Raw genomic sequence first — 17,432 nt, 5'->3', positions numbered from 1 at the left:
GCAACCACCGCTAGTGCAGGCTGGCCCCACTGGGCATGGCTCAGCATAGAGGCCCAGGATTGACTGAGCTCCTCTTAAGTGGAGGGTGTGCAGGGTTATTTGAGCAGCGTTGTTGTCATAGGTACAACCAGGACAAACAACCGTCTTGCTCCCAGCATCAGGGGCCTGCCGAGAGCCAGGCTTTGTAACTGACCAGATCCGGCACAGGGGAGGACGCTGACCTGCAGGTTACATGCCTGGGCTGGGAGTATGTGGAGAACATCAGGCTCCAACGAGACCTACCGGGCACCGTCAACCGTCACTAAGTTCACATCCATCCTCTCTCCTGTCATCTGCTGCCCAGGTCTCCGTGGTGAACGCAGACGGGTCCCCCGCCTCCCAGGTCCCCGTGCGCAGCGGGACAGGTGCCAGCGGTTTGACACAGGCTGACGGGACAGTGCAGCTGGCGATCAACACTCCAGCAGATGCATCTCAATTCTCAGTGAAGGTGCATGTCAGGTCACTTGGGGCAGGATGCTCCTTGGGTCCTGGTGCTGGTTCCCTACCCGTTCTGTTGATGATGGAAGTGGACCAGATTGGGGAGAGGTCTGATCTAGGACCCTACAGGTCCTGGGCTCCGGCCAATGTCAAAGGCAGGAGGCAACTGGGTCTGATTCTCTATTGCTCATCCCACCTAAGACCCACCCGCAGAGCAATGGGCCTTCCTGGCTGACATAGCCCTGCCTTCTCCCCTCTAGACCCCAGTGCCAGGGACACGCTGGAGAAGGGAGATGCCACGGCTGCTGCGCTCTGGCTAGTCTCTGCTTGTGGTGGCCCATAGGGGTTGTTGGGAGCAGAGGGTAGGTCAAAGCAGGCCTAAGGCTGCTCTAAACTGAAACTGGGGTCCGGGCCCAAGATGCAGGGACCACAAAGATGACTTAAATCCACATCGGGCCGGCAAGATCCCAACTATCTAGTGCTGGGCCCATGTAAGTCAGTGGGAATTCTGCCATTGACTCCAGCCGTGTCAGGATCTGGCCCCTTTTAGACCTGGTCCTTAGCTGTCTCTGACGAAGAAAGTCTGTTGACCGTCCCCCACTGTCCCGCAGGTGGAAACTGTGGTTGCCAACCTCCGGCAGGAGCATCAGAGCTCGGCGGTCTGGGCCATGGTAGCCTACGGGTCGCAAGGGGGCTCGAGGAACTACCTGCACATCTCGGTGCCGGCCACTCAGCTCCAGCCGGGGAACGCCCTGCCTGTGAGCTTCAGCTTGCGGAATAGTGACGCTGGCATTCAGGGGCAGATCCACTATTTCACCTACCTGGTAAGAGGCAGCATCTCTGTGTGCGCAGCAGGGGAGGAGGAGGTGACAGGGGGCTGGCAGTCTGGACTCCTGGGGTCTAGTCCCAGGACTGGGCGGGGAGTGGAGTCTAGGACTCCGGGGTTTCCTTCCTGGCTGTATGTGATTTTGTGCTAACGGTATCATGGAGACTCATCGAGTGACAGTGAATGCCTTCTGCTTCCCCATCAGATCCTGAACAAAGGGAAGATCATCCAGGCTGGAAGGCAGGCCAGGCAAGCGGGACAAACTCTGGTGACCATGTTCCTGCCCATCACCCCAGACCTCATCCCTTCTTTCCGAATCGTGGCTTACTACCACGTAGGGCAGAAGGAGATCGTGGCAGACTCGATCTGGTTGGACATCCAGGACTCCTGTATGGGAACGGTGGGTTGATCTTCTCTCTGGTACTTACGTCAATATATTTAAATAACCTGCTGGATTCTGGTTGAGAGAGGAGAGCAGGTTCCCAGTGGGAGAAATGGTGAGCTATTCCCAGGGTAGATCTGACTCAGTCCTTACTCGCTGATTAAACATAAGATAGATAGGGACATTCTCGCCTCACGCTTACACCAGGGTATAACTCTACTGGCTTCAGTGGAGTGACTCCTGATTTACACCCCATGGAGGCAAAAGGAGAATCAGGCCCTCTGTTTTTCCTCAGGCACAGCTCTCCCTGGTGACAGGAGCAGAACTGTCAAAAAGGTTCCCGTTCTGCTCAGGAACAAACCAGAGATCTTGCAGTCTTTCACAAAAAAGATCAGAGCAAGACCACCCCCACCCTGGTATCCAGGGCGCTCACCTGGGCTGGGAGGGGGGGGGGGCATGGGTCCAAGTCTCTGCTCTGAAAGAGGGATGTGAACCTGAGGGTCCCATATCCCACTGGGCTGGTCTCAGCTCTGTTCCATTTCATGTAGATAACTAAATCTTCACTGGAGGAGAGCAAAAGATGTCTACCCAATGGTTAGGGCACTCCCCTGGTATATGGGAGACCCATTTCAAGCCCCTCCGCCAACTTGGGCAGAGCAGTGATTTGAACTTTATTAGCTCTTTTGGGGTCTCTCTCTCTCTCTCGCTGTCTCATTTTGAGCAGAAATTACACGCTACCTGAGAATCTTTCTCCGCAGAAAGGACACGCCCCTTGCCCAAGAGATGGTTTGCCTTTGACAGATTAGGATTGTTTTTTGATGGAAAACCATTTCATTGAAAAGTTCCCATTCAATGCTGCCTGAGAAAGGGATTGGCTCAAGTCTCCTCCACTTCTAACTGCTAGGGTAGCGCTTCTTTAGCTCCAGTGGGTGATGCCTTTGTTTCTACAGCCCAAGGAGCGGGGTTCAAATCCCAGGGCAGTGTGGGGATTCCATACCCTGGGAGCCCCATGGCCATGGGGAGGTCTCCCCATTCAGCAGTCACCCTCACGTGGCTGATTCATTCTTTCCTCTCGTCTCCATGAAAGCTGAAGGTAACAGGTGCGACGGAGCAAGACAACGATGTCCAGGCGCCGGGTGGGAAGATGAATCTCCAAGTGAAGGGAGATCCCGGCGCCAGAGTCGGGCTCGTGGCTGTGGATAAAGCTGTTTATGTGTTAAACAGGAAATATAAATTCTCCCAAGCCAAGGTGAGCGTACCGGCAGGGGGTGGTCGGGCATGGGGACCGAACCGGGGACCTGTGTGTCCACCCCTGGAGGAGGCCAGAGTACCACCTGCAGTGGGGGATGGGCTATATGAGAGGCTGAGGTCTCTATACCTCTGGTGATGGAGGGGAGTGGGGTCTAGTGGTTAGAGCAGAGGGGCTGGGAGTCAGGACTCCTGGGTTCTGTTCCTGGCTCTGGGAAGGGAGTGGGGCCTGGTGGGTGAGAGCTGTGGAGGCTGGGAGTCAGGACCCTTGGGGTCTTTCCCAAGCTCATAGAGGGGAATGGGGTTTAGTGGTTTTAGGGAACTGGGGGGTTCTATTCCTGGCTCTGGGTGGGAAGTGGTGCCTAGTGGTTAGAGCGGGGCAAGATTGGGGGCTGGGCTGGGAGGCAGGAGTCCTGGGTTCCATTCCCAGCTCTGACACGGATGCCCATCAGGGAGAGGGTGTTGACTGCAGGAGGATTTTGGGGCTGGCATGACCTGTGAAGCTCGATTCCCCACTACCCCCATGATGGGTCTGAGGGAGGACGACTGCCCGGTTTCATCCCCGGGAGGATCAAATTGAACGGACTGGGGGGAGGCCTAAAGGAAGGTTGTGAGCTGGCTTTGTGCGTGCGCGTGAGCATTGCTGCCCCCTGCTGCCTGGACTTGGAGCTGCTCCACCATGTGTTCTCGACCTACAGGCAGGCCCAGGCCTGGTGGGCTCCGGTGCTGCATTAAAGCGCTGGTTTCTTTGGGAGGGGTTGAATCCTACTGCTGCCAGTCTGCTTGTGGGGTTCAAGGTCTGACTAGTTTCAGAGGACCAGCCGTGTTAGTCTGTATCCGCAAAAAGAAAAGGAGGACTTGTGGCACCTTAGAGACTAACCAATTTATTAGTGCATAAGCTTTCGTGGGCTACAGCTCACTTCATCGGATGCATACAGAGGAAAATACAGTGGGGAGATTTTATATACACGGAGAACATGAAACAATGGGTGTTACCATACAGCCTGTAACAAGAGTGATCAGGAAAGGTGAGCTATGACCAGCGGGGGGGGGGGGGTGTGGGTGTGGGGGAGCCTTTGGAAGTGATAATCAAGGTGGGCCATTTCCAGCAGTTGACAAGAACAGTCGGAGGGGAAATAAACAAGGGGAAATAGTTTTACTTTGTGTAATGACGCATCCACTCTCAGGCTCTGTTCAAGCCTCAGTTAATTGTATCCAGTTTGCAAATTAATTCCAATTCCGCAGTCTCTCGTTGGAGTCTGTTTTTGAAGGCGTTTTGTTGAAGAATTGCCACTTTTAGGTCTGTAATCGAGTGACCAGAGAGACTGAAGTGTTCTCCGACTGGTTTTTGACTGTCACAATTCTTGACGTCTGATTTGTGTCCATTTATTCTTTTGCGTAGAGACTGTCCAGTTTGGCCAATGTACATGGCAGAGGGGCATTGCTGGCAGTTGATGGCATATATCACATTGGTAGATGCGCAGGTGAACGAGCCTCTGATAGTGTGGCTGATGTGATTAGGTCCTATGATGGCGTCCCCTGAATAGATATGTGGACACAGTTGGCAGCAGGCTTTGTTGCAAGGATAGGTTCCTGGGTTAGTGGTTCTGTTGTGTGGTGTGTGGTTGCTGGTGAGTATTTGCTTCAGGTTAGGGGGCTGTCTGTAGGCAAGGACTGGCCTGTCTCCCAAGATCTGTGAGAGTGATGGGTCGTCCTTCAGGATAGGTTGTAGATCCTTGATGATGCGTTGGAGGGGTTTTAGCTGGAGGCTGAAGGTGATGGCTAGTGGCGTTCTGTTATTTTCTTTGTTGGGCCTGTCCTGTAGTAGGTAACTTTTGGGTACTCTTCTGGCTCGTCCCTTCTGATCTGAACCTCTATGAATCTACCCTAGGTACTTATGAAAGCGGAGGGGAATGGTCCCGCTATTGTGAGGAACTTTCCTGGCTTCTACACTACCCCGGTGAAATGGGCTCACGGAAAGATCTGAGTCCTCGCTCCCACTTCCTTTATCCAGAGGTCTCCCTGCCCTCAAGGACTCCCCTTCCATTCTCCTGTCTGGCAGAGTCCTCGTCACCCCAACAAGGCTGGGCCCAGGATTCCTGGGGGGGCTCGACCCCCAACCTTGCTGTGGTCATCCAGGACAGGGGCTATGGTGTCCCCACTCCGGGGTGCTCTCTCTGTGCTGGACACTTCACTGATCACTGCATACAATTTAAAGCAAATACAATTTATTTAGTCAGCAATTAGTTTAAAAAGGAATAAGGAAAAATGGAAACGGTTAAAGGAAAACTCATCACCCTGCTCTGTGGCAGGGAACGTTACAAACAGGGTCTCTGGGATGTCAGGGCAGTTCACAGTCTGCTCCTTGTAGGTCCCAGGCCCCTTCTCAGGCCCTGGCTGTGCGGCAGGGAGGCTGTGGGTTGGACACTTGCTCTGGTGGTGGCCACACGCTCTCAGGCTCTAAGTGGCAGGACTCCTCTTCCCAGCGTCGCCCCCGCCCCGTCGGGGTTACGATCCCCCTCCACGTCTGGCCTGCAGGGCCCCTTGGCTGGGGGCATCTCCCTGCACTGGGCCTGCTGCCCAGGGTCCCCCTCGCTCCCCCCAGCTGCTCACCGCACCCGGCTCCGGACTGCTCCAGCCCCAGCCCCACCACTCGGTCTCTGCTGGGCTGCTGCTGCTGCTCTGCCTCCAGCTCCCTGGGCTGCTTCTCTGGCCCCTCTGGCTCTGGTTGGTGCAGCTCGGCTCCCAGGGTCTGCTCTCCCTGGGCTGTGTCTCTGGCTCTGGGGCTGCAGCCCTGCTCTGGATCGCTCTGGATCTGGCCCAGCTCTGCTCCCCAGCTCAGCTTGGGCCCCTGCTTTCTCCTTAGCTCGGCCCCACTCTGACTGACCCAGACAATTCCAGCTCACATGGAGGAGGGAACCCACCCTGGCCTCCTGACTCCCTGATTATCCTGCCTGCCCTGTCAATCAGGCTGACCTGGAGCATTGGCCTCTCCCTTTTTGGTACCGGGAGCTAACCAACCAAAACACCTCCACTGAATGTTAGTAAGGGGACAACCCCTTACACTTACAGGGCCACAATTACTGTAGGACCTGAGCGTCTCACATGGTACAGATGGGGAAACTGAGGCCCAGAGAGGCTAAGTGACTTACCCAAGGTCACCCAGGGAGTCTGGGGCAGAGCAGGGAATGGCATCGTGTCCCCTCTTGTCTCTCTAGATCTGGGACGCAGTGGAGAAGAGCGACATCGGCTGCACGCCCGGCAGCGGCAAGGACCACGTCGGGGTGTTTGCGGACGCTGGGCTGCTGCTTCAGACCAACGTTGGCATTGAGACGCCCCAGCGGGCAGGTGACCCGGTCGTGCCACAGGGCTCTCCAGTGCAGGGCAGCCTGGGATCGAGCCCGCTGCTCATACCGCGTGGGAACAGAGCGAATACAGCCCCAGAAGTCCCTTTATTAAGTCCCCCCTTTCCCCCGGCGGTACAACCCAGCCTGGTCTTTTAGGGCAGTGGTTCTCAACAAGGTTTCAGGGGGGCCGCCAAGTAGGGCCAGAGTTAGACTTGCTGGGGTCCAGGACAGAAAGCCAACGCCTCGCTGCATGGGACTGAAGCCCGGGGCCCCAAGTCCCGCCACCCGGGGCTGAAGCTGAAGCCTAAGCAATGTAGTTTCGTGGGGGCCCCTGTGGCATGGGGCCCTGGGCAACTGCCCTGCTTCCTACCCCCTAACGCCAGCCCTGGCTTTTATATGCAGAAAAGCAGTTCTTGTGGCACAGGGGGGCCGTGGAGTTTTTATAGCGTGTCGGGAGGGGCTCAGGAAGGAAAAGGTCGAGAACCCCTCTCTAGGGGGTGCTGGGTTGCAGGGAGCAGGGTGGAGTATCAGTAGGAGGCGCTCTTCCCTCTGAATCAGCGCTGACCCCAATGCCCCAGCACTATGCTACCAGAGGTGGGAGAACCGTGAAACCAAGACCAGGAAAGAGCCACAGCGTTTCTCGCCTGAGCCGGACTAATGCCACATCCCCACGACACTGACATGTGTTACTCTCTCTTGCCAGAGTCCCGCTGCTCCCAGCCCGCTCGGCTTCGGCGCTCGCCCCTGATCTCAGGGAGAAAAGCTGCCAAAGGTAGGTGCCCCTCTGCACGGCCTCACCCGGGCACGCACTCTCGTGCCCTCGGCTTGCACGGACTTGCACGCCCTCTGCTTGCAGGCACTCTCGTGCCCTCTGCTTGCACGCCCTTGCACGCCCTTTGCATGTGCCCCCTTCACGCTGCTGCTCTCGCACGCACCCTCTCCCTCTCTCGCGCCCGGGCCGCGCGCTGAGGGGGCCCTGCTTTCCCGCAGCGAGGCAGTATCCAAGCCAGCGCCTGCGGAAGTGCTGCCAGGACGGCATGCAAGAGAACCCCATGGGCTACTCTTGCGACCGACGAGCCAAGTACATCCTGGAGGGCGGCGAGTGCATCCAAGCCTTTCTCGACTGCTGCAAGCACATCTTCAACAGGCCCCTCCAGGTCCACAGGAAGTTCCTGTTCTCAAAGCACGTGTTAGGTAAGACTCCGTCTGCACTAGGGGATATGGGTTGCAACAGTGATTAGTGTCGCCTGCACTAGGAGAGCTGGGATCTCGTAAGAAGTTTGAGTCTGTTGTGTCCGCCAGCTAATGGGCTCAAACAGCAGCCTAAGGGACTCCTTGCCACAGTATATTAGCGCCAGGGGTAAATGCTCACATTTTTAGCACCGTTGGTCCAGGGTTCAAACCCCCAGTCAGGCCTATTACGTTAGCCTGGCTGTAACACACCAGGCGTGCGGGCCCCGTAGCTTCCAGGGAAACCCAGGAATTCCCACCCATCACTGGGCTCGCTCTGGCTCAGGGCTGGGCTGACCCCGTTTTGCTCCCCCTCAGCGGCATCCGTTCCTGTGATGGCCCCCGGGAGGAGCCAGGAGCCTGTGGCTGAAGTCGCAGAGGACGGGGAGTACCTGGCGGACGAGGACATCGTCTCCAGGAGCCAGTTTGCCGAGAGCTGGCTCTGGCAAATGGAGCTGCTGCCGCAGGAGGCCGAGTCGGACGGGTACGGGTCACACCGCTCGAGGGCGAAGGAGAAACACTGAGGGGCAGATTCTTCCTGGTGCAGGCTGGGCTTCCCATATTCCATGTCGCCCCCTCCGGGGCTTTGCAGGGGCACCCGATACCCAGAGCATGGGTGTTCTCTGGCCCCGCCCCTTTCCTCTCCCAGTCTGGCCACGCCCCTTTCCTCTCCCAGTCTGGTCCCTCCCTGCTTGGCCCTCCCCATGCCCTGCCTCCACTCGCACTCAGACCCGGGGCGGGGGGGCGGTCTTGTCTCTGCAGCCAGAAGGGTCCCCCAACCTGATCAGTTCTGCTCCCGTCTCTTCCAGGCTGGCTTCCAGAACCGTGCCGGTGTACCTGGAGGACTCCATCACCACCTGGGAGGTGCTGGCCGTGAGCCTCTCCAGGACAAGGGGTAAGACTGGGAGCCGTGTGTCCACCTTAGCCAAGCGGGGAAGGACAGGCGTGTGGTTAAAGCATGGGACTGGGAGTCAGGTCTCCTGGCTTTGGGAGGGAGTAGTGGCTAGAGCGGGTTGGGAGCCAAGATAGCGGGATCCTATCCCCAGCTCTGGGAGGGGAGTGAGGGCTAGTGGTTACAGCAGACTGGGCCTCAGGCCTCGGAGGGAGGGCTAGCTCAGTGGTTTGAGCTATTGGCCTGCTAAACCCAGGGTTGTGAGTTCAATCCTTGAGGGGGCCATTTAGGGATCTGGGGCAAAAATTGGGGATTGGTCCTACTTTGAGCAGGGGGTTGGACTAGATGACCTCCTGAGGTCCCTGCCAACCCTGATATTCTATGACTCCTGGCTTTTATTCCCAGCTCCGACACTGACATGCCATCCGCCTCCTGCACATCACAACTACCTCGTTCTATGCCTCAGTTTCCCTCTCTCTGAAACAGAGTTAATCCTGTGGCTTAACCAAGTTAACATTTTTGGAGCATCTTGTGATTTATAACACCCTGATTCCCTTTCCTATGAGGCCAGATGGTTGGGGAGCCGGGACTAGAACTTGCCACTGCAAAGACAGGATGCTGCCCCGGGAGCAAACAGAAATTCCCTTTCTTGGTAGGAGAAGCTGCGGGTTGGTCAGGCCTAAATTTTAGGCCCAACCCAGACCCGAATGGAGCCAATCCCATGCAACCCGAGCGGGTTGAGTGGTTTTCCAGCCCGAGCCCCACTCAGCACCATTGCCTCCTGCCCAGGGGGTTGGTGTGGCGGCAGCTCTGAGCGACAGCGGCCCAGAGCGCTGTTCCTGCCGGCCGCCGTGCCCTGCTGCACTGTGTGTGTGCGTCCAGCCCAGGGAGGGCGGGGGTGGCTGGCTCGCGTGGGGCGTGGAGGGGAGCCGACCCGAGCCCACCCTGGGAGGGTCGAGATGTTTTCCAACCTAAGCCAGCCTGGACCCAACACTTGCAGGGCTCAAACCAGTAGCATCTCCTCTTTGGACCTACCCACTAGATGGCAACGTCATGCAGACCCCCAGAGAGGGAGGGCAGCCCTATTCCACCCCAGAGGTGGGTGCACTTCCGTGGTGTGATCCTCATATACGCAGCACTCCCGGACCCTCGCTGCGGGTGATGCGTGTAGAGGAGGCTGTGGAAGGTGCCCGCTGCCGAGTGATCTGATCCAAAGAGGGGTGGGCTTTGACTGGACTCCCTTCCCATTGCAGGGATCTGCGTGGCCGAGCCTTATGAAATAACGGTGATGAAGCAGTTCTTCGTTGATCTCCGGCTGCCCTACTCCGTGGTGCGGAACGAGCAGGTGGCCATCCGGGCCGTGCTGTACAACTACGCACCCCGGGCTCTCCAGGCGAGTAGAGATCAGCCCTGCCCTGGTGGATGGGTGGAAGCTGCCTGTTGGTAAAGGAAGGCAATGGGAGTGGTGTCTAGAGGTTAGAGCAGGGAAGGATGGGAGTCAGGACTCCTGGGATCTATTCCTACCTTGAAGAAGTGAGAGCAGTGTAGCCATTAGCAAAGAGGAACCCAGGACTTCTGGGTTCTGTTGCTAAAGGTGGGATGGAGTGTGATCTAGTGGTTGGTGCTGGGAATTAGGGCAGCTAGGTTCTCACTGTGAATAGCTTGCTTTTTCTCTCTCTGACTCAGTTTCCCTCTCTATAAAACGGGGCTAATTATATTTACTCACCTCCGGGAGGGAGGGTTAATTAACATACACTTGTGAAGCGAGTCAAGGTTTTTACATGAGGAGGGTGAATGGTTAATTGGCTATGGATGAAAAGGAGATTTGTTGTGGAGAATATCACTGCCTGGACTGCGGTGATCAGTGACATACTGAGGTGAACATAAGAACGGCCACAGTAGGTCCGATCAAAGGTCTGTCTAGCCCAGTGTCCTGTTTTCCAACAGTGGCCAATGCCGGGTGCACCAGAGGGTGGCGGGGTAGACTGGGGTGAAGAACACAATGGGGGCCTGGAGCGTAAGACACTTAGAGGTGAGACCCCAGCCACCAAGTTGGCAGTGTGGATCAGGACGCTCCTCTACCTACCACAGTTCTGGAGTGTCCTGGTTCTGATCCACAGTGGAGATTGGAGCCAGACACATAGTTTTAATCTGGATCAGAACTTTTCCATAGCTTGTGGAGTATTTGGATCCAGGCTTCTGGTTCTGACCTATAATGGAGACCGGAGCCAGACATGCAGTTTGGATCTGGATCAGAACTTCCCTAGAATGTGGAGGTATTTGGATCTGGGTTTTTTGATTCTGGTTCTCACAAGGCCTAGGCGCTTAGCCTTACTTTGAGGGCTTAGGTGGTTCCTGGAGTGGTGCCAGCTGGACCCACAGGATGGTTCCCCCAGCGTGGCTGCTGACGAGGTTGCTTGGCTTGTGGCTCGCAGATCCGGGTGGAGCTGATGTACAACGAGAAGGTCTGCAGCTCCAGCAGGCGTGACAGCCGGTTCCGGCAGGAGCTGGTGATCCAAGCCGGAGCCTCTCGAGCCGTCTCCTATGTGATCATCCCCCTTGAGCTGGGGGAGGTGGAGATCGAGGTGACAGCGGCCATCCAGGGGCTCCCCATTGCAGATGGCGTGAAGAAGAAGCTCAGGGTGGTGGTAAGTGTCAGAGACAGATGGCTACAAGTCAGGGCATCACCTGACTGGCTAGCGCTGCTGTTTTTAAGCTAAGCATGGATGGGCCTGTTCAGAATTTAGCTGAGAGACCTCCAAGGAAGAAGTGGGGGTAACTCAGTAGGGGATGGTGCTGGGGCAGTTGCACTGTAATGAACAATGTGGCTGGCTCAGCTGGGGGTGCTTGCCCCTTGGAATTGTCCCTGGTACTAGGGGGAGGAGGGGTACTGTGCTCCTGGGGCTCAGTAGGGGATCAACTTGGGGGTCCTAATAGCTGATGCCAGTGTGGGAGAGTGGCTAGGAGATGCCCACCAGCCTGCAGCGTCAGTTCTCTGCGATTGGTCTGTAGTTCCCAGTGCTGGGGGTTGGTATAAGGATAATCAGGGGGTGGGTGAGGCAGAGACCTCGCCCCGTGTGCTCCCCCTCAATGAGCAGTTTGGCCCCTGTCTGGCTTTTCTCTCCTGCAGCCTGAGGGCATGAAAATCTTTAAGAACATCAAGAGTGTCCTGCTGGATCCGACTGCCCGCGGCTCAGGTAGGGCCTGCTGGGGCGTTGCCCCTGTGGGTCTGAGGCTCTGCTTTGAAATCTCCCCCTCCGGAGCTTTGGTTTCTTATCAAATGTGTCAGGAGGAGCTGGTGGCTTTATGGTTCCACCTACCCCCCAGAGTCACAAGGCACCGTGCTGTGCTGAGTGGGATATGACTGCGGTTAGTGGCTGGGCTGCAGCTGATAACAGCCTACCATTGCAGCCAGCTAATGGAGTTAATCCTTTAGCTCAAGTGTGCCTCTGGGGATCTAGCCCAGCTAGCATGAGGGGTGGTAGGGGCAAAGTACAAATCAAATGAGAGCAGTTTAAGGAGGTGAAATGTTTCTGAAGGTTCCCCCCATAACCAGTCCCCCGCCACCCCCAGCCCCAGCAGCATGTATGTTTCATGGCAATGTGGGAGGCCCCAAAATTGCACACTGGAAGATAAACCTCTGTTCCTAAAATGCCCTAAATTGGGGGCCTTCTTTGGACACTGCAGGGCTCTGGGTAACTGACCAGAAGAGCTCTGGTCAAAATCGCTCGCCACGCCAGCACTGTTATGTTCCGGGGGTGCTTCCCTCTGTGACCCATGTGTTTCTTGCAGCCTCTGGGGAGCAGCTGGAGACAATCGCGCCTGTGGACATGAGTAATGTGGTACCCAACACCGAGCCGGTGACCTTCATCAGCGTGAAGGGTAAGGCCTGGGGGTGGAGGGGAAGTAGGCAGAGATGGGTATGGGAGAGAGCTGCTAGTGGGGAGGGAAGATGGCAGCAAGAGGTCCCCATCCACCACGTTTTAACCCGTTAGCACCAGGATCGAGGGCTTTTTCGCCCGGCAGTGGGCACTTAAGCTGTTTCTGATCAGCCCTCGAATCCCCCACTGCATGGCTAGAGAGAGAACAGTCCCTAGCTTTCATCAGGCATTTTACAAGGCCAGACGGTTTCATTAGTCCAGGAGCGGTTGGAGGGAGCACTGGCAGATGCTCTAGGGTGACCAGGTGTCTGGTTTTCGACTGGAACGCCCAGTCGAAAAGGGTCCCTGGTGGCTCCGGTCGGCACTGCCGATGGGACTGTTAAAAGTCCGGTCAGCAGTGCTGCGGGCCTAAGGCAGGCTAGTCCCTACCAGTCCTGGCTCCGCATTGCACCCTGGAAGTGGCCAGCAGGTCCGGCTCCTAGGTGGGGGATGGCCATGGGGCTCTGCACGCTGCCCCCACCCTGAGCACCGGCTGCACACTCCCATTGGCCAGGAACCACGGGTGGAGCCTCCTGGCCTCCCGTCTATGTGCCGGACCGGCTGGCTGTTTCCAGGGCGTGTGCAGCATGGTGTCAGGACAGGCAGGGAGCCTGCCTTAGCCCTGCTGTGCCGCTGCCTGGGAGCCGCCCGAGGTAAGCCCACCCCCCAACCCCAAGCTTCAACCCCCCTGCCCCAGCCCTGAGCCCCCCCAAACCTGGAGCCCCCTCCGGCACCCCAAGCCCCTCATCCCCGGCCCCACACCAGAGACCGCAGCTCCAGCCCAGAGCCCATACCCCCTCCCGCACCCCAACCCCCTGCCTCTACCCACAGCCCCCTCCTACATTCCAAGTCCCTTGGCCCCACCCCCCAGCCTGGAGCCTCCTCCTGCACCCCAAACCCACCCCAGAGCCCGCACCCCCAGCCGGAGCCCTCACCCCCTACTACACCCCAACTCCCTGCCCCAACCCAGAGCTCCCCCCCGCACCCTGAACCCTCATTATTAGCCCCACCCTGGAGCCCACACCCCCACTTAGAGCCCTCACCCCCTCCTGCACCCCAACCCCCTGCCCCAACCCAGTGAAAGTGAGTGAGGGTGGGGGAGAGCGAGCCACCAAGGGAGGGGGAATGTAGTTGAGCGGGGGCAGGGCCTCAAGAAGGGGCGGGGCCTCTGGGAAGGGGCGGGGCTAGGGTATTCAGTTTTGTGTGATTAGAAAGTTGGCAACCCTAAGAGGCTCCCTAAAAGTGTGAGGGGCACTGGCATCTGAACCATGGGCCTGCCTCCCATGCTGCTCCTTCCCTGAGGCCCTGCTCCTTCCCCAAGACCCCACCCCCCACTCTCTCCTCTCTGTCCCCTCCCCATCGCTCACCCTTACGGCGGGTAAAAAGTGGTGGGGCTATGGCACCCCCTGATCTGGCACCCCTGGTTGGAGGGGACAGCGCCCAACAGGGTGGGGAGGGGCCTGGGCTTGGTGTTGGGGGGTAATGGGAGGAGTGGGCAGGACTAGGGGCATAGGGGGGAAGCGGCTGAGAAGGGGGCTGGCTTTGAGGGGTGGGTGTGGGGCTTGATGCCCACCAGGGCAAAGGAGGGAAGGGGCTGGGCTGGGTGGGTGAGGACTGGGTAGCAGGGAGTGGGGGGGGCTCTGCCCACCTCTCACCCTCTCCGACCGGCCTGCCCAGGGGACATCGTGGGCGACACGGTGGAGAACTCCATCGACGGTGCCAACTTGAAGCACCTGATCCAGGTCCCGGCAGGCTGCGGGGAACAGAACATGATCGGCATGACCCCCGCTGTCATCGCCACCCACTACCTGGACAGCAGCCAGCAATGGGAGAGGCTCGGCGTGGAACGCAGGGCGGAGGCCATCAAGTTCATCACTCGGGGTGAATCTCTCTCTGGGTCGGGGGGAGGAGTTGGGCCGGGCAAAGAGCAATAGCTCGGGGCTCCTGCTGCTCTGAATGCCCTGTCCTGCCCCCAGGCACTGAGCCACCCTGGCTGAATTGTCTGAGTAGAGTGGAGCTGGCTAGGAGCCTGGGGTCTGTAAAGGAGCTGGGTCCCAGTCCCTTGAGGAACCTGGTGGATTAAAAGCAGGGGCCTGATTCCCAATTCCCATGCTTGGGGCAGGGACCGAGTGGGCAGGGCTTTAAGCCCCCTTGGTGCTCTCCCTATTCTAGGATTGTACAGGGCCTTTCCTGGCCCCTGGTGTGAGCAACAGCAGCCTTGGGGCTGCTCTGATTTACTCTGGTATGGGAATCAGGGATGAACTATATTGCAGCATGCTCTGGCCACGCCAACAATCTGCCCCCTCCACTGGGAGGCTGGGAACCAGCTGGGAGCAAGACCCTGCACTCCAGCTGGGATCACCCCTTCACAAGGGGAGTCTCCGGGATCTGTTACACTCCCTGTTATGACCTCGTCATGCTGCTAGAGGGGGCCCACAGGTAAGTGGAAATCAAGCCCCAGTTCTGTAAAGTCTGCCCCGAAGCAAATAGGCAGCCGGCAGTATCTGGGAAGCACCGAGGCAACAGGCTCATCCTGGCCTGTGCTGCTTACGTCATGCACTGCACCAGCATCAGTCGCCTTGTAGCAGCATTGCTCAGTGTCAGGGAGACTGCGACGCAGAATCTAACCCAAAGGGGATGGGAATGTGGGTACTTGTGGCTAGGTCCTCATGCCTGGGGGGGTGGAGATGCTGTGGCAATCTGTACTTTCCTTGGCTAGCAAGGAGTCCCGGGAACTCATGAGATGGAAGAGCTACAGAGAGGTCTAGTGGTATCAGTGGGGACCGGGAGTCGAAATGGGGACTAGTGGTCTAGAGCAGTGCGGGGGTGGGTCTCAGAACTCCTGGGTTCCATTCCCAGCTGCGGAAGCAGAGCGTGTTACAGCTGGGCTGAGCACCTCAAACTGGGAATCCAGATTTTAACTTCTGCAGCTCAGGCCCCATCTCTGATCGCTTGATTTCAGGGTACACCCAGCAGCTGGCTTATCGGAAAGCAGATAACTCCTATGCAGCCTTCACAAACAGACCAGCGAGCACCTGGTAAAGCATGGGGCGCGGGGGGCAGAAACGTGGTGGGAACTGGGGCTGAGCTGTTGTCCTAACACACATCTGACTTCAGAGACTCTCCACTAAAGTCTCCCTGGCATGGGACCCAGAAGACCTGGGTTCAATTCTTCCTCTTCTGTTGACAACTCCATGTGGGACCTTGGGCATGGCCCTTTGTCGATCTGGCCCGCAGGTTCCCCGTCAGTAAAATGGGGTTAATGGCCTTTCCTTTCAATTGTGAGCCCTTTGGAGCAGGGACTGCCTCTGGCTCTGGGTCTGTGCAGTGCCTGGCGCAACGGGACCCTGATCTCAGTCAGTGTCTGGGCACCACCTGAAACAACGCAGACCCCTATCTCGGTCGGGGTCTGTGCAGTGCCTGGCACAATGGCGCACCCCATCTCAGTTGGGGGGTTGTGCAGTGTGCCCATTATGATGTGGGTGGGAGGGACCCGTCTTGGTTGGGATCCCGGGCAGTGCCCAGCATGACAGTGAGGTGGGGGTAGGGTGTGATCTCAGATGGGGACCTCTAGGTTCAACCATAAGACAGCTTATGGTCACTGTTTAACTGATTAACAAACGGTTAAGAGCTGTTGCAATAACTGGTTGAGAGATGATTAGAGTCTCCGGCTTTTATACACGGCTGATAGCAATCGACATGGCATGCAACTCATCTCCGTGGCGTATTAACTCGTTACGAAGGTACCCTTTATTTAAAGTGTGACCCACATTAATATGGGGTCGGGGCGGCTGGCTGCTCCTCCCCTGCTCACCCCAAGCCTTTCCTCCCCGGCAGGCTGACAGCCTACGTGGTGAAGGTCTTTGCCTTGGCCGACGAACTGATCGCTATCAACCCCGAGGTGCTGTGCGGGGCTGTGAAGTGGCTGATCCTGCAGACGCAGAAGCCTGACGGGGTGTTCCAGGAGGATGCCCCCGTGATCCACGGGGAGATGGTGGTGAGCTGCTCACACTGGGGGGGGCTGAATCTGGAGCTGGTGTCGCTTTGCTCCATGATGGAGCAGCGGCTTGGGAGATCGGGATCCGGGTTCCGAGTTCGGGCAGCGCCTGGGAACGGGGCACACAGGGCGCGGGATGCGGAGCCTTCCAGAAACCCAGCCTTTCCTCTGGCTCTTCTCTCACTAGGGAGGGTACCAGGGTTCGGAGCCGGATGCTTCTCTGACGGCCTTCGTTGTCATTGCGATGGTGGAGGCCAGAGACGCCTGTCAGCCGTATGTGAAGGTGAGTCATGCAGGCGGCATGCGAGGCCACCGAGTTTAGCACGTGGCGTTTTTTCATCTAGGGACAAGAATGTAGGAGTGGGGGCTAGCGACTAGGGGACTGGGTGTCAGGACTCCTGGGTTCTATTCCCAGCTCTGGGGTGGGAAGAGATGGGGCAACAGGACTCCTGGGTTCTATCCCAGGATGTTCTGGGAGGAGAGTGGGGGTCTAGTAGTCAGGACAAGGGGCTGGGAGGCAGGATCTGTGGGGCCTGGTAGTTGGAGTAGGGGGTCTGGGAGTCAAGACCCCTGGTTCTATCCCATGATCTGGGAGGAGAGTGGGGGTCTAGTTGTCAGAACGGGGGGCTGGGAGCTAGGACTCCTGGGTTCTATTCCTGGTTCTTCTGCTGATTCGCCTTTTAACCTTGGAAAATATGCCTTCCCCTCTCCGTGCCTCGGTTTCCCTAGTCGACGCTCTCTCCCTTCTGGGCTCTAATGTGGGCTCTGGGGTCTCGGTGCCTTTTCAGAGCTTGGGCAGAAGCATCACGAAGGCTGGAGATTACTTGGCGAGGCGCATGAAAGACCTGAAGAAACCCTACTCCGTGGCCATCACGTCCTACGCACTGGCGCTGCTGGGCCACGCTGGAGCAGGAGACAGGCTCATGGCGCTTTCCACGGGTGAGTGAGTCTCTGGCTCCAGAATCCACGTCTGCGTCTCAGGCGGGCAGCAGGAGAGACGCTGAGACAGGCAAGCCATTGGGCTGACTAGCCTCGTATCCCACCTCTCCTTTGCTGTGTAGATCAGACCCACAGGCCCAGCTGGGCTGAGATCTCCCCCAGCACTGCATTGGG

At 57.7% G+C, this 17,432-nt stretch overlaps 1 protein-coding gene across 1 annotated transcript in view; it reads left to right on the top strand.

The window, feature by feature from the left end:
- Nucleotides 1-17,432, top strand: part of LOC311510541 (complement C3-like) — a 45,764-nt gene that overhangs the window by 11,298 nt on the left and 17,034 nt on the right. The window contains exons 11-28 of the mRNA XM_084610279.1: nt 344-487; nt 1,089-1,301; nt 1,509-1,703; nt 2,773-2,934; nt 6,152-6,281; nt 6,984-7,052; nt 7,271-7,474; nt 7,829-7,994; nt 8,320-8,405; nt 9,656-9,795; nt 10,838-11,050; nt 11,533-11,599; nt 12,195-12,284; nt 14,000-14,203; nt 15,285-15,360; nt 16,160-16,319; nt 16,507-16,602; nt 17,108-17,258. Of these exons, the coding sequence (XP_084466405.1) occupies nt 344-487; nt 1,089-1,301; nt 1,509-1,703; nt 2,773-2,934; nt 6,152-6,281; nt 6,984-7,052; nt 7,271-7,474; nt 7,829-7,994; nt 8,320-8,405; nt 9,656-9,795; nt 10,838-11,050; nt 11,533-11,599; nt 12,195-12,284; nt 14,000-14,203; nt 15,285-15,360; nt 16,160-16,319; nt 16,507-16,602; nt 17,108-17,258 (2,566 nt within the window). The remainder of the gene's footprint in view (nt 1-343; nt 488-1,088; nt 1,302-1,508; nt 1,704-2,772; nt 2,935-6,151; nt 6,282-6,983; nt 7,053-7,270; nt 7,475-7,828; nt 7,995-8,319; nt 8,406-9,655; nt 9,796-10,837; nt 11,051-11,532; nt 11,600-12,194; nt 12,285-13,999; nt 14,204-15,284; nt 15,361-16,159; nt 16,320-16,506; nt 16,603-17,107; nt 17,259-17,432) is intronic.

The sequence above is a fragment of the Lepidochelys olivacea genome (assembly GCF_965140295.1).
Source record: "Lepidochelys olivacea isolate rLepOli2 genome assembly, chromosome: 20".
Lineage (NCBI taxonomy): Eukaryota > Metazoa > Chordata > Testudines > Cheloniidae > Lepidochelys > Lepidochelys olivacea.
This window is presented reverse-complemented; position numbering and strand designations above follow the sequence as displayed.